General features: G+C 38.4%; 1 protein-coding gene across 2 annotated transcripts in view; it reads left to right on the top strand.

Annotated features, from left to right (window-relative positions):
- MDN1 (midasin AAA ATPase 1) overlaps window positions 1-22,254 on the top strand; it is a 160,309-nt gene that overhangs the window by 85,309 nt on the left and 52,746 nt on the right. For both annotated transcript variants that reach the window (XM_023650797.2, XM_023650796.2), the window contains exons 39-56: window positions 1,050-1,157; window positions 1,528-1,716; window positions 4,035-4,124; window positions 4,224-4,487; window positions 4,638-4,899; window positions 7,668-7,827; window positions 8,928-9,044; window positions 9,987-10,195; window positions 11,427-11,575; window positions 11,942-12,153; window positions 12,462-12,682; window positions 13,616-13,729; window positions 15,725-15,857; window positions 16,880-16,995; window positions 17,551-17,684; window positions 20,723-20,880; window positions 21,104-21,224; window positions 21,852-22,062. In XM_023650797.2, the coding sequence (XP_023506565.2) occupies window positions 1,050-1,157; window positions 1,528-1,716; window positions 4,035-4,124; window positions 4,224-4,487; window positions 4,638-4,899; window positions 7,668-7,827; window positions 8,928-9,044; window positions 9,987-10,195; window positions 11,427-11,575; window positions 11,942-12,153; window positions 12,462-12,682; window positions 13,616-13,729; window positions 15,725-15,857; window positions 16,880-16,995; window positions 17,551-17,684; window positions 20,723-20,880; window positions 21,104-21,224; window positions 21,852-22,062 (2,968 nt within the window). The remainder of the gene's footprint in view (window positions 1-1,049; window positions 1,158-1,527; window positions 1,717-4,034; window positions 4,125-4,223; window positions 4,488-4,637; window positions 4,900-7,667; window positions 7,828-8,927; window positions 9,045-9,986; window positions 10,196-11,426; window positions 11,576-11,941; window positions 12,154-12,461; window positions 12,683-13,615; window positions 13,730-15,724; window positions 15,858-16,879; window positions 16,996-17,550; window positions 17,685-20,722; window positions 20,881-21,103; window positions 21,225-21,851; window positions 22,063-22,254) is intronic.

Raw genomic sequence — 22,254 nt, 5'->3', positions numbered from 1 at the left:
CGGGGATAAAGCCCAGTCTTTTCAGGTGTCTACATGATTTATTAAAACATTAAAAAATTTTTTTTGTTTTTTTTTTTTGGCTGGGGGAGAAGATTAGCCCTGAGCTAACATCTGCCAATCCTCCTCTTTTTGCTGAGGAAGATTGGCCCTGACCTAACATCCGTGCCCATCTTCCTCTACTTTATATGTGGGACGCCTACCACAGCATGGCTTGCCAAGCAGTGCCATGTCTGCACCTGGGATCTGAACCAGTGAACCCTGGGCCACCGAAGCTGAATGTGCACACTTAACTGCTGTGCCACCAGGCCGGCCCCTAAAAAATTTTTATAATGAAAGCAATGCACTTTAATTAAAAGTGAGAAAGAAAAGAAAATGACCATGGTGAATAAAAAAGTCCAGCATTCGTTGATCATTATTACCATCTGGTATCTTCGCTTACTACCTTTATTCTCATTTGCAGGGGGCTGGGTGAGAGAGAGAGAGAGAGAAAGAGTGTGTGTGTGTATGTATATACATGCATGCACTTGTTTTGACGTCTGTTTTTCAAAGTTTGCCTAATCTAGTGGTTTGGAAATGCCTCTGGATGTTAGTTTTCTTTAATGTCTCTGTCACTTGATAATTAAGAATTTACTGAGTATCTTTTAAGAACAATTTATTATGAAAAATTTCAAACATATTGAAAAGTTGATCAGATTTTATGGTGAACTCATATGCCTAGCATCCAGAATTTTGAGAGCATTTTATCTAATACATAGGAAATTAAAGAAAACAAATGTACTTTAAAAAATTAATTGCATTTATCTTTTTTTCTCTAATTCACTGGACTGGAGCTAACCAAAAAACCCTGTTACTCTCTATTTCAAAGATTTTATATGATTTTGTATCCTAAAAATGCAAGAAAAGAAGTTTCTATAACTGAAAATTTTATATCACTGAGGTATTGTTACTTCCGTGTGAAATAAAAATTTTGTTTAAGTTGTGGTAGTCAGTTCTGGTGTTTGGTAAAGAGAAACGATGGCATATCTTCGTAATATTTTTGGATTTTATAGGTCTTTGTGGATCCCCTTACAGTAATTGACATGGAGTTCATTGCCAGTACTCTGTTTCCAGCCATTGACAAAAATGTTGTTAAAAAAATGGTTGCTTTCAACAACCAAGTGAGTACCTACTTGTATGAATTATTCTTTGTTTTCCTGGCTGTATTTGAACCAGCATTTTCTCAACACTGGACACTACTAAATTGCCAGTCTCTGTAACTAAGATAAAGTACATAGAATTCCACAAGTTTCTGCTGGAAGGCAAGCTACTTGTTTGAGGCTTATAGTAATTCACTTCCATTGTGTGTATCAATGTTAATCCTTATAGGGTACTCCTGGCATTTAGAAGTCTGCGTTAGGAGGAGGAGAATCTGAATCAAGCCCATTAATTTCTGTTTCAGATTATGTATGTAGTTGTAGCATGTTGATAGTACTCAGTACAGTGCCTAGCTGTGGGGCTTGCTCCCCAGTAAAAGTATTTTCTTTTTAGATTGATCATGAGGTGACTGTTGAGAAGAAATGGGGTCAAAAAGGAGGACCCTGGGAATTCAACCTTCGAGACCTTTTCCGCTGGTGTCAGTTGATGCTGGTTGACCAGTCCCCTGGGTGTTATGATCCTGGTCAGCATGTGTTTTTGGTCTATGGTGAAAGAATGAGAACCAGAGAAGACAAGGAAAAGGTGAGTTTCACGCTTGCTCTTTGTGTTTCTTTCCATCTGAAAGTTGATTTGTTCCTGAGGGAGAGAAGGGGCATATTCACTAATAATACCAAACTCAGTAAAGCTGTTGGAAATTTGGAAGTTAATGGAAGAGACTAAACATTCACCTATCTCTGGTCTCGTGGTGTAGGGTAGTTTGCTTTGGAGGACAGTTTGCTTATCCACCTAAACCTCGTGATCGCAGACCTTCCTAAAAGAGTATTGCCCTCCAATAATAAAGAACTAGGTCGTCATGGTCTTTCCAGGCACAAAGGTGAGAAGCAGGAGGAGACAGGTGATACCTAGTAGAAGAGGAGGGTTTTCAAATAAATGCCAAATTACAGAGTATTTTATCTAGAAAGTATAAATAGATTTAAAGAGAGGATGTTCTGTGTCTAAATGGAAGTAAAAATATCCTTTCGTAAATCGAAAATAACACCAGAATTCCCAGCTTAATAAACTGTAGTGGTGGGTGCATTTTGCTTTGTGGTATTTAAAGTCCACTCACTGAAAGCTCACATGGCTTCAGGTGGGAGGTGCTGTCATGACTTCTTACAGATGAGGAGCCAGGGCTCAGAGTCATGGAGTTCACAGGTAGCAAGTGGCAGAGCCAGCTCTCCAGTCCAGACCTTGCACTTTATCTGCTGTTCCTTCTACTATATCACAGTCATTTAAAACAAATTAATCAATATAGAGATGCATGCGTTGGAAGCAGTAACCTCTTTACTGAAATGTGATGTGCCTGATCCATAGCGCATGTGGTTTACATACTTCCATTCTTCTGCCGAGTGCACAGATCCCTTTTTATGTGGCATTCAGAATTTAGCCAGATGTTAACAACTTGTTTATTATCTGCAAGTGGCTTTTAGTCTTTATATTTGGACAAAATGTTCAGCTAGTAATTTTTTTACAACTTTATTCATATATAATTCACATACCATCAACTAGTATTTTAATTTCTTCATCCACGTACTAGTTATGTAGTGTATTAATTATGACCAGACACTGGCCATTTGCTGAGTAATTGTTGTTAGTCAGATGGTGGTTCACTGTAGGGTGTGGAAGGTTCCATTACTCCTGCAATTCAGAGTTACCGTAATTGACCAAGTAGATGTTTTATGAGGAAAAAAAATTAAGAAAAATAATAATAGAAGGAGAAAGGCTGTGAAAGCTGGAAGGACTTGGGTAAATTGAATCTGACTTTATAAGCTAAATAAGCCAGCTAGATTGTGAAAGTATTTGTACTTTTAACCCGGATGGAATATCAGGGAGAGGAGATGGTATGCTTTAGAGTGGAATGCGAGGTCAGAGATCGTTTGGACCCAGGAGTAGGTGATGGGAGCACTTTCTCCTGTGCTGCTTTTAGACTCATGCTCAGTTTGGCACTCGTTATGACTTTATCTTTGTTATTTTTATTTTCTGACTTCAGTCCAGCGTCCAGTGATTAATATGAGCATTGTTGCTTTGGTAAAACGCGAAACATGGTGTAACTATTTTGGGTGGCTGGAATTTTTCCTGCTGGTATGGGTTAAATGAGTGTTTTTTGTTCATGTGTATCTTTCCCCCACCCCAACTCCTCTTAGAGTCTTAAAAGAAATCCAAGAAGGAAATAGGGGTAACAGAAGTAACAGTATTTTTGCTAAGGAAGAGATAACTAAATGTAAATAATCAGAGAAATAACTTTGGTTGTCATCTCTACATAAATATTTAGAAGGATAACATAGTGTTTTTGAGTCAGACTGGCTTAGATTTAAAATCAGTTACGAACTATGAGCAAATCATGTAACTATCGTGAATCCTATCAGCCTGTCTGTAAAATGGAAATACCTATTTTCCAAGGCTATAAGTATCAGAAATAATCTGTTAAAACACATAATACAATGTTTGGTACGTAGTAGGTACTCGAGAAATGGTCATTGTTCTCCATAATCTTCATGTTACTATTCTCTTCTCTCTTCTTTTAGGTGATTTCTTGAATGATGAAAGCAAATTCATTTTTCATCTCTAGATTTGCCGTAGTATTCATGGCTTTGTTCTCACTGGAATCTCAGACAGTTTGAGATTATGTGACTACTCTTTTCTTGAGCTTCAGTTTGCTTTCATTCTGAAAAATTAAGTAACTGTACTCTATCTTTTTTATAAGAGAAAATTCACAAGGATAAGAAATTTGTGATTAGTGTTCTCTGAATATTGTGACTCATATTGCTGTACGTGTTTTCTAGAAGTATTCATTCTAGAAGGTTTGGCTCAGATTTTGGTGGAGTGATTTGTGTTTTGATTGTATCATCCTCTTCTTTTAGGTCATTGCTATATTCAAGGATGTGTTTGGTTCAAATTCCAATCCGTACATGGGAACCAGACTATTTCACATCACTCCCTATAATGTTCAGGTGAGGAGGGTAGGATAATCTTCTTTTACGACCTCTGTGGCTGCTTCTGCTTCCACTACCAGGCACACTTGTGAAATCTCATTGGCATGTCTTTTTCAGCTAGGCTACTCAGTCCTTTCCCGTGGCAGCTACGTTCCTCCCCCATCCCGCCGTCCTCTGTTGCTCCTGCACCAGTCTTTACAGTCTCTGGAGTCAATTATGAAGTGTGTACAGATGAGCTGGATGGTCATCCTTGTGGGGCCAGCCTCTGTGGGCAAAACTAGCCTGGTCCAGCTCCTGGCACACCTTACTGGTCACCCGTTAAAGATCATGGCTATGAACAGTGCAATGGACACTACGGAGCTTCTGGGTGGATTTGAGCAGGTAACTGATCTGCCGTCATGTTTTCAGGCAGAACACAATAAGCCTCGTAATCTGATTGATAATCTTGTGTGTTGGGGGTAGCTATAAGTAGCGGTATTTTTTGACTCTGGCCAATGGCTATGATGAGTTCATGTGCTCTGGAAATTGCAGGTTGATCTTATACGGCCTTGGAGGCAGCTCCTTGAGAAGGTGGAGGGCACTGTAAGGGCACTGTTAAGAGACAGCCTCCTGATCAGTGCTGACGATGCAGAAGTAGTACTGCGAGCCTGGAGTCATTTCCTTCTGACGTATAAGCCCAGGTGTCTTGGAGAAGGGGGTAAAGGTGTCACGATGGAGATTGTCAACAAACTGGAAGCAGTATTATTGCTTATGCAACGACTCAACAATAAAATCAACTCATACTCCAAGGCAGGTATGTGTATTTGGATATATGTATCAAGACACTTAACTTTGCCTGTATAGTGTCCATTTACAGGTAATATATTTGTAAATACGATGCCCATAATTTTTTATTAATTTGATGATTATTAACAATCAAAACTTGAAACTCTTTGTCTTAGAAAGTAAAATGAAACTGATTGAAGTATTCAGAATTGGTGATAACAAGCGAACAGGAAAGAAATTGGTTACTGAGTTTGATGGTTTATTTTGTGTGTAATCAGCTGTAATGATAAATCAGTTGCACGTAAAACTGGTTTTATCTTTTTGTTGGACCATTTTGTAAACTTAGTAATAAATTTCTCAAGAAATTGAGCATTTTAAACTTTGAAGAATAGAAGTCAGTATTGATAGTTGGGATGTGTTTATTCATTTTATATAGAAACTGGAAGGAATTCCTCAGTTAACCTGGAAACGTAGATTTCTCATTTTGTAGTACAACTTTCTGGGTGGTGGTGAGCCTGCCTTTAGGGAGGACTAAAGGTGAAGGCCCAGGGGTTGTGTCTTGTCATTATGATTGTCATTCTTTCCAAAGCCTGCTCATAACTGGTTATAAAGAGTTGATTTCTTAGGGATGAAGAAATGAGACTCCCCTCTTTTAGCTGTGTAAACATTGTATCCATGGCTGTGGGTCAGATAGGCAAGAGAATAATTTCTTTGTTGATTTGCTCTGTTATTTCCCAATTCACTCTCACCATGTGAATTCGAAATCCTTTACTCATTCACTCAAATTAATTATTAGAGATATTTAATGGAGTCATACATCACTTTATATATGTTTTTTTAAAATGGGTATTGTAAAACTCACCATTGAGATATGAATCCTATTGAGTAATAGACACCATATTAAATATATTTACTTTTAATCCTCACAACAACATTGCATTACAAGGAAAGTTTATTCTCATTTTATACGTGAGGACAATGGATGCTCACAGAGATTGTCACCAACCCAATGTCTTACAGTTACCAGGTGGTTAGACTAAGTTTGGGATCCAATCCTCTATGAACTGTAAAGTCTTGAATTCAGTGTTTGTATATTTCTTTCATAAGTCAGTTAAAATTTAAATATCTAGGATAAGTTTTCACAGCCCATTCTCACTACTGCTTTTTATTTAAGAATTGCTTTGATATTGAGTAATTAATTTCCTAGGGACATTAATAGAATGAAAAAAGCTGAGTCTAAGATAATTTGTCTACTACTATGTTATTTTTGGTTAAAGAATATTTTTTCTTTTTATTTACTATTTGTACCTTTTATTGTTTCTATCTTGAACATGTATGACTTTTAAAATATTTTCTAGTTGTCTCATCGTGTTATATTTCATCTGCATATTGCACATATTTATAATAGCTCTATTAACATTTAGATTTGTTTGTTAATTTCATCATCTCTGTCATTTCTTGGTCTGTTCTATTGACTTTTTTTCCTCCTAGTTATGTCTCATGTTTTCTTGCTTCTTTATAAATGTCTAGTAATTTTGATGGGATGCTGGACATTTTAAATTTAAGTTGCTGAGTGCTGTGTTTTGTTATTTTTTTTAAAAGATGCAGTTTTATTGGTAGGCAGTTAAGCTGCTTGTGGATCGTTTTGATTTTTTCAAGCTCGCTAATAAACTGTTTAAGGTCAGGTCCAGAGTAACCTTTATTCTAGGGCTAAATTAGCCCTACTGTTGAGGCATGGCCCTTAAGGCATCTCTACTGACTGTCCTGTGTATTCAGTGCAGTCTCTTTATTTTGGCTGCTGAGAACTGGAGTGATACTCAGCACTCTGTATATAAATATCATATAATTATAGTAACAACTGATATTTATTTGTCTAGTTTATAGTTTATATAGCCCTTCCCTAGGAATTTTTCTTTTTTTTTTTTTAAGATTGGCACCTGACCTAACAACTGTTGTCAATCTTCTTTTTGTTTTCATGCTTTTTCTCCCCAAATCCCCCCAGTACATAGTTGTATATTTTAGTTGTGGGTCCTTCTAGTTGTGTCATGTGGGATGCCGCCTCAGCATGGCCTAGTGAGCAGTGTCATGTCCACACCCAGGATCTGACCGGTGAAACCCTGGACCGCTGAAGTGGAGCGTGCGAACTTAACCACTTGGCCTTGGGGCCGGCCCCTGTAGGAATTTTTCAATTGATCTTTCTAGTTAGAAATTACTTCATGACACTCTTTCATATCACAAGGTAATATACATTGGATTCCTGCCCCTAGCCATGAAGGAATAACAAGATTTAGACTTAACCTTCCAGTGTTAACAGAAAACTGGCAAAATATATGAAGCAACTGCTTTCAGACACTGGACAACAGACAGCACAGGACTGTGATACCTGAGGGAAGCCCTATAGTTGCCCTGGCTTTTATAGGGCAATTATAACATTGATTGCATTGTGCCAAACTTACAGCACTCTCATATAGAATAAATGCAATAATAGGTGGGAGACATTATACTCCTTCTGCCGTTTGAGAAATTATGTTACATAAAGATTATTTATCTTCTCCATCACCCTTGAGTCAGCTCTGTCCAGCCATTCGTTCAGAAAGCCATCAAGAAATATTTTCTGCCACCAAACCCAATTTTCTTACCTAGTGTGTTTAAACAAACACAAAAAAATCCCGTTTACCCTGTTATGAAACTTTTAAAAATTGGGCCAGAAGTTTCCAGCTTTCTTTTAGTAAACTCTTAGTTGTTTATTTGATTGCCCTTGGTTTGAAATTAAGTGCTGTGGCTGTGACATTTCAGAGTTTGCCAAACTCGTGGAAGAGTTCCGAAGCTTTGGGGTAAAGCTTATGCAGACAACCAGTGGCCGCAGTCATGGCACGTTTGAATGGATTGATAGCATGTTGGTTCGGGCCCTGAAGTCTGGAGATTGGCTTTTGATGGACAACGTTAACTTCTGCAAGTAAGTTACCTTATTAAGAGTAGGCCCTATTGAAGTTTGAGATATGCTTGTCAAAGTAGAAACCCAGATGGAAGCTCTGGTATTTTTATCTACTATTTTCTTAACTGGAAACACATCCTTAACCATATTCTGTAGACTTCTCCCTGTGGTAAACAGTGGTAGCTGGTCATTAGACAGCTGCAAGATTTTAGTTGTGTATGATGGTTTTGAGCTGGATCGAAGGCCAGCAAGATTGGATTACTTTTCCAGCCAACATCCTTTGAGTTAAACCTTTTTATTTGACATCAGAAATCTTCCCTTTTTTGGGGCTGGTCCCGTGGCCGAGTGGTTAAGTTTGCGTGCTCCGCTGCAGGCAGCCCAGTGTTTCATTGGTTTGAATCCTGGGCGCGGACCTGGCACTGCTTATCAAACCACACTGAGGCAGCGTCCCACATGCCACAACTAGAAGGACCCACAACGAAGAATGTACCGGGGGCTTTGGGGAGAAAAAGGAAAAAAATAAAATTTTTAACAAACAAACAAAAAAGAAATCTTCCTTTTGTTAAGGTCATTCGTGACTGCAGATTTTTTAAATGGAGGATCTGACACAGGGCAGACATTTAGTGAATATGCATCAGTTTGTATCACTTTTGATTCCAAAGTAAAGAAAGGAGCAGGCATAAAACTACTGTACTCATACAGTTAGCGTAATAGAAGCTACTGCGGGTCACATGGTGGGTTTCTCTGCTGGGAGCATTTTTCAAAATGTTTCGATTTAAAATCCATTTAAAGGTAAAGTTTACCTTTAAATGGATTTGATAATGTTGGGAAGCTGGGAGAGGGAAGGGGAAAAAGAAAAGAGTTATAATTCAGGAAACTTTCTATCATTTTCCTTAATCTGTTTATTGAACAGGTATTTTGCATATTTACTGTGTATGAATCTCTGGGTTATGCGCCTTGGGGAGTTAAAAGGGGAATTGGTGGGGAAAGAGATCCCAGTTCTATATGGGGAAGTGATCTGCGCTGAAAGGAAGACATGGGTCAGGGGCAGTGGGAGGCCTGTGAAAGGAGAGTCAACACAGTGTGTCAGCCTGTCCACCATTTGAATTCCCTCTGTGCAGCCCATCAGTGCTGGATCGTTTGAATGCTTTGCTCGAACCTGGAGGCGTCCTCACTGTTAGCGAGAGAGGAATGATAGATGGATGCACACCCACTGTAACTCCAAATCCCAATTTCAGGTATTTGTGCCTCTTAAGTTTCTGCCTAAGACTCTGACAGCCTCGATATCAGAGGTGGAAGTTGCAGTAGGGCCTTTTTACATATTATATTCGGATTCCCAGCCCTGATCGTGTTCATCCTTTATTGATTCCTGTAACAAATATTTATTGAGGCTCTGCTATTTGCTGGGCACTGGTAGACTCTGGGGGCACAGCAGTAAACAGGAGAGGAAAGTGCCCTGCCTCGGGTTGGTGATGAAGAGCGGAAGCAGGAAACCAGGTGTAAGTCCTTTGTAGTAGTTCAGGCAAGAGCTAATGATAGCTTAGACTAGAGTGGTAATCAGTGGGATTTGCCAGTGGACATGTGGGCTGAGAAAAAGAAGGAAGCAAGGATGACACCAAGTTTTTGGCTTGAGTCATTGGGTAAGTGGGACTGCCATTCGTTGAGAAAAGGAAGACTGGCAAAGAAGCAGGTTTGGTGTGAGGAGAGTCAGCAGGGAATCAGCTGTTTAGTTTTGGAGTTAAGTGTGACATGTCAGACAGCTAGTTGGAGAGATTGATGGACACCAACTGTATGAAGCTAAGTGTTTCGGCGGAATACACTCCTCCCTTTTCTGCTCTCTGTAGGTGAGTTAGAATGATGAATTAGCCCAACGTGATTTGGGGAATATCTGAAAGTAAGAATTTTACAGTTCTCACATAGCACTGAAGGTGCACTGGATATGCAATACTTAGTTCCTTATGAAGCTAGTTTTAGAGAAAGTGCTTTGTTGTGTTGATGCATTTTGGGACTAGAGGAAAGGATACAGATGAAAGTAGCAGACTTTGAGTTAGTGGTGTCTCCTTTGAAAAGCTCCCTGAAGATGAGCCGCATATGATTGGCCCTCACTAGTTGTTGCTGAGCTGCACCATTGGTTGCACTGAGGTTTTAATTTTTTTTCCTTTGACTTGCTATACTACTAGACTTTTTCTCTCAATGGATCCTATTCATGGAGAAATATCCCGAGCTATGAGGAATCGTGGACTTGAAATCTGCATTTCCGGAGAAGGGGATGGCAGCATCCCAGATGACCTGGATCTGAAAGTTTTACTGCACAGCCTTGGGTTGGTGGGGGATGGTGTGTGTGACACCCTCTTGGCTCTACACACACAGACCCAAAGCGCTATTGTAGGTAAGGTGCTTGACTTCTAGGCATCTGTAGAGTTTTACTCTTATAGAAATTCATGTCACTAGACTGCTAGTCCAGGAGTTGTTGTATTTAGTATACATAGAAATAGAAATTACTAAGAAAACCTTTTAAAAATGTATATGGAGGCCGGCCCCATGGCCAAGTGGTTGAAGTTCTGTGTGCTCCACTTTGGCAACCCGGGTTTGTGGGTTCAGATCCTGGGTGTGGACCTACTCCACTCATCAGCCATGCTGTAGAGGTATGCCACGTACAAAATAGAGCAAGATTGGCATGGACGTTAGTTCAGGCAAATCTTCCTCACCAAAAATAAATATAGATGTACTGGTACCTTCTTCCCCCCAAGAGATTGGGTTCAGCAGATCTGGTTGAGGCACAGGAATCAGTATTTTAAAGAAGCTTCCCAGGTGATTTTGATGCAGAGTCAGAGGCTGCCCACAGCTTTGAGGAATACTGCTTTCAGCACTGAGATTCATGAAGTTTGTCTTTCATATCTTCAAGGTCATCACTGGGTTTCTTAAAAGTGAAATAAAGAGGGATCTTTAAATAAATTGTTTAAAACAGACAGGTCTTACTTCTTCTAAATGTCCAAATATACAAGAAAGAGCAATAATAATAACAGTAGTAGTATTAATAATAATAACAGCAACAATAATAAATGAAATGCTATTTATTAAGTAACTACTATGTGCTAGGTGCAATGTTGGGTGCTTATTTAGTCCTCACGTTAGTTCTGCAAGGCATATACTTCCGTTTTAAAGATAAGGCTCAGAGAGGTTGAGTACTCATCAAAGCCAAACAGTTAATAATGAGAGGTGGGATTTGGAAGTAGGTCTGTTGGATTTCAAAGTACCTGCTTCTTTATGAGGCCATGCTCATTTTGCCACCTTCAGTGTGTGTCAATTTGAGAATAAGGATGTATGGGTCCAGGCTTTATCGCATTTGTAAATGAGTCATCTGGTCACTTCCCTGCAATATACTGCTGACCACCAGAGAGAAGAGAGGGAGATAGGATAGCAGGGAAGGAATATGAATGTTCCCATAAGTTCATTGTGTGCTAGTGAGACCATAGAGTCCACTTAAAAAGGTTTGTAAAATAAGAATCTAGGTCGATTTGAGTGGAAGGAAGTTTGATGTGAGGGTGGAATTTATCCATTTTCATTGGAGATTTTGCAGAATCTATTGCTCATAGATGGCAATATTTTTCTCTTCATAGGTTCTATAGCATCTTCTGTTTCAACTCTAATTCAGACAGCTATACTCATTGTCCAGTACCTACAGCGAGGGCTGAGTTTGGACAGAGCCTTTTATGAAGCATGCTTGGAAACATATGTCCACTCCCAGCATTCACCAGCAAACCGGAAGGTACTGTAAAGTGTTTCATACAGCTTTCTGAGTTGTTAACAGTCTACGTTGTTGAGTAGGAGGAAATTCTGTTGATGGCAACTTTAATGACCCACGAGAGTCGACCATTGCAATTATGCCCTAACAGAGATTGAGTATCCAAGTACTTTTTTTGAAAATAGCTTAAATGTAAATATTACTTCCTTGAAACTTATCTATCATCAGGAAAAGTGAAATTTAGCTTATAATGTTGTACATTGAAGAATGTGTATGAGAGTTGTAAGATGATCACATGGGGACTAGAAAACTGTTACTTCTCTGCTAGTCTTTTGGTAATAGCACTTATATGTTGGTACTTGTACACCATGTGTTTTTGTCTCCTACCAGCTTGTGCAGGCTTTACTGGAGAAATGTGTTTCTTCTCTGCGAGCACATGAAACCTGGGGTAACTCCATTCTTGCCATGGGGCTGTGGCCAGATTCTCTGCCCTCAGCTCTCTTTGCTGCGGAAGATTCTCACCTCTCTATGGTCCGAAGTGATGGACAGATCTTAGCCTATTGCCTCAACAGGATGAGCATGAAAACGAGCAGCTGGGCAAGGTTAGTGGAGCCCTGAGCTTACAGGTCTCTGGCATCTTGACTTTTTTTTTTTTTTCCATGATAATAGTCATGACCCAACATATTTGACTAGAATGTTATGTAACTATTATCCACATAGTTGCATTGTGATATTGCTCCCTAATTCTTATTCGTTAGGTATATGTTTTAATTGTCCCCTTTTGGAGGGGACTCATTTTTTCCCATTATCTCTTTGATTTTTTCATTTGTAAAGTTATTTTCTTGGTTCTTTGAAATATGAAATGAAAGTTTGTTCTAGTACTACCTTTGCTTATCCCTATGAATTTCAGGGTTCAGCCTCTTACCTTGCCAGACTTAGAGAAAATTATTCAGTCCTCCAACCCTGAGAGCTTGAAATTCAGTTCAGTCGAAGTAGATACTTACTGGATCGATGAACCAGATGTTCTGGCCATGGCCGTTAAATTGCTCATAGAAAGAGCAACTAATCAAGATTGGATGCTCAGAGTTAAATGGCTGTATCATTTAGCCAAGAATATACCACAGGGGCTTGGTGAGTAGAAAAGCTTAATTTGTTTAATGAGGGAATTTATGTACACTTACCCTGTTTTAGTGCCTCAGCAGCTGTGTTATTCTGTGGCTGCACTGTTAAAATTACATCTGGGAGAGCTCCTAAGCAAGAAATTTATGACTTAGTGTTACGGTTTGTGTAGCTGTTAAAAATTAAGGAAAATGCCTGCCCATAGATGTGCCCCAAGAGAAACTTTTTTCCCATGTAATTCTTAGCATTTCAGGATCCGTCCGTCTTTCTATCAAATCCAAAAGGAGAATGTACTATATTATGTTATTTTTAATTTTTTTTAACATCCTGCTTTTTTGCTATGCTGATGCTTCTGCACAACTATTCCATCTGGGAAAGGTGTTGCTTTTGGTAAATTCATTTCCCATAAAAGTGCATAAGATTGTAATCTTATTTTAGTTCCAGTGCCGTAAGTGGTCATGCTCAATTTCTCTTTACTTATTTCATTCTAAGAGAGGGAAAAGCAGCAGTAGCAAACTCATATGGGTTGGAAAGTACAGGACATGGAATTTATTGGTAGAACTTTTTGACTAAAGTAATTGAGTTTATGTGAGCCTTTCTACTCCAGGAGAACTTGTAGATAAGCCAATGATTATGTACATTATTGTGTGTACACAATATATACTCTCTAAATATATAGAGGGAATTTGTATAAATATTCTAATCTGCATTGTTCTATATGATAGCTACTAGCCACTGGTCGCTACTAAAATATAAATTCGTTAATTAAAATTAAATAAAAGCTAAAATCTAGTCCTTTTGTTGCACTGGCCACATTTCAAGTGTGTATTACTGTGAGACTAGTGGCTACTCTGACAGCACAGCTATAGAATGTGTTTATCACTGCAGAAAGTTCAATTTGACGGCACTGCTTTAGATACTAACATGTTTCTCCTTCCTTCACAGAGTCAATACAGATTCATTTGGAAGCTAGTGCTGCATCTCTTAGGAATTTTTACTCAAATTCTCTCTCAGCTGGGATCAGTAATGTCATCAAAGTTTTACAACCAAATATAACAGGTACTGCACCTGATTGATTTCTAGCTCTCAGTACTGTTCAGGACACTTGTCCATTGAGTTCATGAAAAAGACCTGTCAGAGCTCCTACTGTAACAAACAGTACTTTCTAGAAGACTCAGATTATCCAGGTGCAAATTCTACTTCTTTGTTCCAAATTATCCCTTTATCTTTCAAGTTTCTGATAGAGGAGGATGATACACAGTATAGTGAGGACACAGGAGTTGCAAGACTGGGCTCTGGTCCCAACTCCACAAACCGGCTTGTTAATTTTGGGCCCATCCTTCATACTCGCTGCCTGTGTTTGAAAAATATGGGAATTAAATTAATTTCTCTGGGGTCCCTTCCACTTACATTCTGTGATTTATTAGTACTGTTAACTGAAAGGGTTTTAAACTATAACCTATTTGACTTGAAGGGAAAACAATACAGGATCAGTTTCTTCAGAATATATAAAATCTTAATGATGAAGTTATAAAGCCTTAAAGACAAAGTTATAAACTCATAATGATAAAAGAGAGTCATTCAAGCTATCTCATCAGATGAAGTATTTGAAATTTCTTTTTAATTAAGGAGTGAGAGAGCAAACTTATTTATCAGGACAGAACAATATGAAGTTGATGGAACATAAGCATTAGTGAGGGCATTCACAGGACCAGATTTTTAATTTCCTATCCCCATCTTCATCTGATATGGATCAAAACATACCGTTAGCTGTTTAGTTTAGAAAAACTATGCATGATGCTTTTGTGCTAAACTGGTTACCTCATGTGCACTAAAGGTAATGGGGTGAGTGGTTGGGAAGAAGTCACACTATGGAGAAAACTACTGAAGTAGTCAGATTTTGGCTGAACTAAGTTATGGCTTTCCAACCATGAAAAAATTTTGGTTTTGGGGAACACAGTTCTAAAGTAGATTAGCAGGTGCCCTTTGGCAGACACCGCATGCTCACTGTTGGAATATATTAGGTCCACCTTCATTGTCCTTTTTTTTTTTCTCTTTTTTTTTTTCTGCTTTTTCTCCCAAAATCCCCCACAGTATATAGTTGTATATTTTAGTTGTGGGTCCCTCTAGTGGTACGCGGGACGCCGCCTCAACGTGGCCTGATGAGTCGTGCCATGTCTGCGCCCGGGATCTGAACCGGCGAAACCCTGGGCTGCCACAGCGGAGCGCGTGAACTTAACCACTCGGCCACAGGGCCGGCCCCTGTTGTCCTTTTTAATGGTGTGGGCTCTGGATTGTGTAGTTTTCCTGGACTTTGGAATATGGGTTCCCTCCTGTGTACCTGCTGTTCACAGGAGGCGTTTGTTAGTCTACTGTATGGTGGATGTCCTTAAAACTTGAAGTCCCCCACTGACCCATCCTACCCAGCCACCTTCAAATTAGTATTACCGTTCTTCTCTCTTACCTCCCTCCCTTGGGTTCTCACAGCTTCTGGAGAGTGTCAGAGTCTGATCACTGCTGCTTTATGGAAGAGGTAACAAGTTTGAGCCAAAGGAGTGAGAAGTGGCAGCAGCAGCCACATCCGCTGATTTTAAAGAAATGGCTTTTAGGTGAAATAATCTTGAGTTGTTTTTCTTATTGAAAGTAAATGATGAGATGTAGTCATTCATTTTCTGCCATGTAGGTTAGTTTTTTTGTGGTTAATGGTGAACAATTGGGTAATTAAGTCCATGGATTCTTTTCTGACCAGTCATGGGACCTGGGGAAATGAATGCATTGGTTGCAATGTTGATGTTCTAGCAGGGATCACCTGTATGTCCTGTAGTGGAATGAATTTTCATAGTAGAAATTTTGCATTGAGAAAGAAAATAGCATAAAAACTATTGAACCCTGCTTTTCTAATATTACGGGCTGAGACCAGTGTTTCTCTGTTTGACCTCTTTCCCATCAGGACTCATCTTGATCAAAGTAAAACAATGAAAATCCTCAACTGAAATTTGCCAGCAAGGAATTTAACTCAAAAATTTTTATTTTTTGTTTTATTTTTTAAACCAGATGAATTTGTGATCCCTCTGGACCCCCGATGGAATGTGCAGGCTTTGGACATCATCAGAAATTCAATGGACTTTGACCCACAAACGGACCAGCCTGAGCAGCTCTTTCCCCTTTTAGAGTCTATTGCAAACAAGTAGGTGAAGCCTGCTGTTGTGGGCACTGTTTGCCTCCCTATGCACTATGGATCACAGATTATACCTTTCCCATGACTGAAATACAGTTAACATGTGTTTAGTTTTCTGAATCCAAGAAGGGAGGGGGTGTTGTGTTAGACACAATTGCCTCCATTACCTCCTCTCCTTCCTGCTCTATGCTCAGTGAAGTAATTCTGACTGTAATGTCAAAATGTTTGTGAATGTTGCAGGTTCTTAAGAATTTAATAGATACACTAGGTTACAATTACTGGTGGGATTTATTTTACGATTAATCCTTTATCATAGTTTAATTGTTGTCATAGGCTACTCATGTTTCTACTGTTTGCTTTTGATTCCTGGAAGCCCCTCCCATTTTCACCTACTCGTTCTCTCACATGTCCTTTCCTGAGCATAGTTACGTAGGCATATAAATTTACATATTTGTTATATAATCTGGTCTTTCCTCACTTTTTAATTTAATGACCAGTAGTATTTTTTTAATTGGCCATCAATGTAATAAATTTTTTAAATAATTTTGTAGTTGAGGTGTAATGTGTGTTACAGAAAAGTACACTAATAATGAGTGTATATTGTTTGGATAAATTTTCACAAAGTGAACTCACACATGTGATATGTACTAGCTGCCAGGGGCTCTCTTGTCCCCCTTCCCAGTAACTCGCCCTTCCTCCTCCTCAGGTAACTTCCAACACCACAGATAAATTTTATGATGGCCAATTTTAAAAGTTCACAGAGTAGTTTGTCAGATCATGGCAGAACAAGAGAGTGAGGACTGGCAGTCTACCAGACGCAGCTGTTTCCAGCCGTCTGTCTTCTCTCCCGACAACTTAGTGCTCATCACTTTCACTTTCATCTCTCTAGTCTGGAATTTGCAGAGGCAGGAGAGGAATGGCAGAGTGAAGGAGATTGATGTTCCACATGTCAGGGTTCAGCAGGTAGAAGATATGATTGATGAGTATTATTAATCAATAACTATTTGTTGTGTTATTGAATCTCACTTCAGGACAATCATATATCTTGACCGGGAAAAACGGATTTATACTGAAACAAATTTGGTTTCTGTTGGTGGCAAAAAGTTAAGAAATAGTGTTTTGAGAATGTCCTTTGAATTCCATAAAGGTAAGAACATTTCCTTTAATATTCTTCAGTTGTGCATCTGATTGCATAATGTTGCTGAAGATGAGAGACAGCAGAGCCAGAGCTTGAAACCTAGGTCTTTTGGCTCAAAAAGTACAAGCTCATAAGCATTTGGTTATAGTCTTCATTTTTTTAAATTGAAAATTTAACCATATTTCTTTGAAAAAATTCAAACTATATAGAAGTATAAAAATTGAAGAAGTCTACTCTTGCAGCATCTACTGTTAGTAGTAGATTCCTTTGTATCTTCTCATAATTATCTGGGTTATCTAGCCATCCAAACATATATGCACTTAGTTTTCATTATGTATTTAAACAAATGCTTTTTTTCATTAAGACATTATGAACATCTATAGGCATACCTGCCTGATTTGCTAAGCTTATTAATAGTAGGCTGAGAATTTGCTTTTGGTTTCGACCTTTCGGAATCGACTTTTTTCCTGGGGATGACATTAAGTTCCAGATTGCTGTTGACTTTGAAGATGTCCAGAGGTTAATTTAAATCTGATGAATGTTCTTATTTATATCAACTCTAAGATCCAGAGAGCTATCACAGCTTGCCCCATGAAATTGTGGTCAATCTTGCTGCTTTTTTCGAACTTTGTGATGCGCTAATCCTGCTCTGGGTACAGTCCTCCCAGGGGATGGTGTCTGATGCCTCTGTCCATGAGGTGAGCAAATTTACCTGTTTTTATTTTAAACAACATTTGTCTTGGCACAAAGATTCTTAGGGGCAAGACTCACTTCAGTGTTTTTATTATATGTCCAGTATTATTTGAGAAATGTAATTGTTCTTAATAGTTTTAAATATATACACATATTTTAAAGCTTTATGGGGTATAATTGATATATAATAAATGGCATATATTTAAAGTGTACAGTTTTATATGTTTCGACATGTATATACCTGTCAGACCTTTAGCACAATTCGAGATAGTGAAACATACCGATCATCCTCAAACCTTTCTGCATGTTCTTTTGCATTCTGTTCCTCTCCCCTGCCCTACTCCCAATGAGGGATACATTGATCTGATTTCTGTTACTATAGATGAGTTGCATTTTCTATAAATGGAGTTATAAGTATATGTATATATTTTTGTCTGGCTTCTTTCACTCAAAATAGTTATTTTGAATACATCCATTATTGTTTTGTGTATCAAGAGTTCATTCCTTTTTATTGTCAAGTAATATTCCATTGAATGTATCTACTATGACTTATTTATCCATCTACCTGTTGATGGACATTGAAATTTTAACAATTATATTTTACTTCCCCTTAAGCCGTCTTAGACACCATTGTCACATATGGATTAAATTGAGTTTTGAATCCAGATTATTCTAGTAATTCTAGTAAACTAGAGTAGCACGTCTTAAACTTTTTGATCTCAAGACCTCTTTATGGTCTTGAAAGTTACCAAAATGCCAAAGAACTTGTGTTTATGTGGTTGCATCTATCAGTATTTACTATATTAGGAAATAAATGTGAGAAATATAAAAAATATTTATTAATCTGTTTAAAAATATAGTAGCAAATCCATTTCATGTTAACATGAATGACATTTTTAATGAAAAGCTACTCTTTTCCAAAACAAAAATTAATGACAAGAGTGGAACTGTTGTACATTTTTGCAAGCCTCTTTAATGTCTTGCTTAGCAGAAGAAGGCTGGATTCTCGCACGTGCTTCTGCAGTCAGTCTCTTACTCTATGTTGTTTGGGTTGAAGTTTGAAGAAAAACTGGCCTCTGTTCATACAGTTATGAGGTTGGAAAAGGGAAGAGTATTTTAATAGCCATTTCACAAAATTGTGAATATTCTTTGGTACTCTACCACAACTTGACAAGTGGTAGTTCTGGACTTGTATGGGGAGTCTAAACAAGTATCACTGAGCTTGTTGTGCATGAAGATCCACTGGTCTGGCTTGCACTTTGGATGGACTTTTACCCTTGCATGCGTTTGTAGCTCATGCATTGGCAATTTGGAAAATATTGTCCACTGAGCTATCAGGTCTTTCAAATGTTGACACATTTCATTCTTCAATATAAACAAATTTAAAAAGTGACACTCATGGAAAATTATCATAAATCTTATCAAAATATCTTGAAGTATTAAGAAGTTGTCAAGCTCTTGGTTTTTCAAAGTTCAAGGTTTTGCATGAAAGTTTGTATTTTATCACTGGAAACAAATACTTGCAATTTTTTTTAAGTGACAGATTCACTTCATTCATTTTCAATACACTGTTTGCCAGATACTCAATCACAGTTTGTCTGTCCATCCTTTTTTTTTGGGGGGGTACCATCACTGCAAATGTCATCATAATGAAAAAGACAAATAACGTGATATTATGAAAATAGCTTAGACCCCATGGAACCTCTGAAAGGAATCTTAAGACCACTTTGCTCTAAAAATATATTATTAGAAGAACAGTGTTGGAGACTCACATTACCTGATTTGCGTAACAAAGCTTCGTTAGTTAAAACAGTAGTTATTATCATAAGGACAGACATAGACCAATTAAACAAAAAGAGAATTCAGAAATAGACCCTCACATATATAGTCAATTGTTTTGTGGGGTTTTTTTGTTTGTTTGTTTTTGCCAAACGTGCAAAAGTAGTTTAATGGGGGAAAACAGTCCATTCAACAAATAATGATGAAGCAACTAGATGTCCATATAATAAAGTAAAAATGAGTCTTTACCCCTACCTTACATTTTATAGAAAAGTTACCTGAAAATGGATCGTAGACCTAAATATAAAAGCTTAAACTATGAACCGTCTGAAAGAAAACAGAGGAGAAAATCTTCACAGCCTGAGGATAGGCAAGATTTCAGAGGATTTTTCATACAAGAAAAAAATTGATAAATTTTGTCAAAATTAAAAACTTCTGTTTTTAGTAGACAGCTTTAAGAAAATGAAAGCACTGGGAGAAACTGTTTACAAATCATATATAAATTATATAAACAAACTAATAAGGCAGCCTAATTTTAAAATTGAGCAAGAGAATTTGAATAGATGCTTCTCAGAAGATATATAAAAGTCCATTAAGAACTTAAAAAATTGCAACATCATTAGTTATCAAGGAAATGTAACTTGAAACCACAGTGAGGTGCCACCCACCAGAATGGCTAAAACTGAAATCTCATTAACAGTAGCAGGTATTGGCAAGGAAATGGGAACTCGCCGACACTGCTGGTTAGAATACAAAATAGTGCGGCTGCTTTGTAAAACGAGTTGACGGTCTTTTATGAAATTACACGTACGCTTACCATATGACCCAATACAATTTATCCTCTGTTTGCATGGGTTCCACACCCCTGATTTCAACCCACTGCAGACTGTAAACATACTGTACATGATACATAGTGGCCTGAATTCATAGATGCGGAACCCACAGAACCTGAGGATACGGAGAGCTGACTGAGGGACTTGAGCATGCTCAGATTTTGGTATCTACAGGAGTCCTGCAACCAATCCCCTCCAGCTACCCAGAGATGACTGTAATTCCATTTTTTCTAATGTAGTAGCTCTGAACTTCAAGTAATAGTAGGAAAGATCTTTGTCTTCTCTGACTGCTTTAATGACCTTGAAAATACTCCAGTCAAATGTTAGAGCTTTCATGCATGTATGCTGAGTGTTGATTAATAATCGAAGTATCTATTTTGTGTCTTTAATGGGAGATGTTTGTGAGCCGTTTTGGTTTACTTTGTTTTTAGATCTTGGATTCTCTGTGGTGGCGGGACCGATTTTGGACTGTGGCCGACACAGTAAAAGTGGATGCTCCAGGCCTCGCCCTGCTTGCCCTTCACTGGCACTGGGTTTTAAAACATTTGGTCCGTCAGATCCCCCAACTCCTGAAGAGCCATGAAGACAAGTAAGACTCAACATTTAGAGTAATAATGTCAATATCTACAGTACTGATAATGTTAAAGAGAAGAGGGTTTGGAATTGAAACTTTTCTAATTTCTTTAATTTGGTTTATTCCCTTGGCCTATTGGTGAATGTAAATCAAATATAAAATGTAAATGATGTTTCTTACTATCCAGCATTTCCCCCTTTCCTTACTTCCCTTCTGCCATTTATCTCTTTCTTTAAAGATATTACAAAGAGATTCAGACAGTCTCAGAACATATTCAGAATTGCCTCGGGAGCCCGACTGGTGGCTTCATTGGGATAAAGAAGTTGCAGAAGTTCCTGGGACGACCGTTTCCTTTTAAGGTATGTCTTGGAAGCATGTAGTAAACATAAAGATTGACCCTTTCTGGGATCGGCCCTGTGGCCGAATGGTTGGGTTCACACACCGTGCTTCGGTGGCCCGGGGTTTCCCTGGTTCGGGTCCTGAGTGCAGACATGGCACCGCTTGTCAGTTCATGTTGAAGTGGTGTCCCATATGGCACAACCAGAGGCACTCACAGCTAGAATATACAACTATGTGCTGGGGGGCTTTGGGGAGGAGAAGAAGAAGAAGAAGAAGAAGAAAAGATTGGCACCAGATGTTAGCCCAGGTGCCAATCTTTAAAATAAAATAAAAAGATTGACCCAGTCTTCTGAAGTTTTCCTGGAATGGGGGAACTGCCGTTTAACGAGATTTCATCCTTGTCTGCAAAGCTTAACTCTTAAATGTTCAATGAATACTATTAACTGACTTGTTAAATGTTATTTTACTTATTCTTGAGATTAACTTTGTTGCTATAACATCTCCTGAGAGCAACAGGAGTAAACAAATGCCATATTTTCTGGAAGCATTAAGGAAACCCTTTAAGTTTTTTCTCAGACATGAATAGGCTGCTAAACAGACCCACATTTCTCCTCTATAGTAGGCTCTCTTGGATTTTGTTGTTTCAGCACAAGCTGGTGGTGGAGTGTTTTTCACAATTAAAAGTGGTTAACCGAGCCCTTGCCATCAGGGAGCGGATGCCTGCTCTTGGGGAGAGTGGATGGCGGGAAGACGTTAGTCGGCTTGAAATGGTGGCTTCTAAGTGGACATTAAAGAGAAGTCTCCTACAGGCCTGGGGATTGGTCCTCAGAGCTAATATTCTGGAAGATGTCAACCCAGGTAATATACTGTGGTGTTTGGCCAGCTGACAGATGTTCTAAAATTTTTCCCTTAGATTTTCTTTTTTTTTCTTGGTTTTTTTTTTTTTTTTTTTTTTTTGTATGCTGTAACTACCATTAAATAAGTGTCAGGCATAGGGCTAAACCTTACATATATTGTTTAATTCTGTCATTAGAATTGTGCAGGTATTAA

The sequence above is a fragment of the Equus caballus genome, chromosome 10, assembly GCF_041296265.1.
Source record: "Equus caballus isolate H_3958 breed thoroughbred chromosome 10, TB-T2T, whole genome shotgun sequence".
NCBI classification, from domain to species: Eukaryota; Metazoa; Chordata; class Mammalia; order Perissodactyla; family Equidae; genus Equus; species Equus caballus.
The sequence above is the reverse complement of the archived record's forward strand: the minus strand, read 5'-3'. Positions and strand labels throughout refer to the sequence as shown.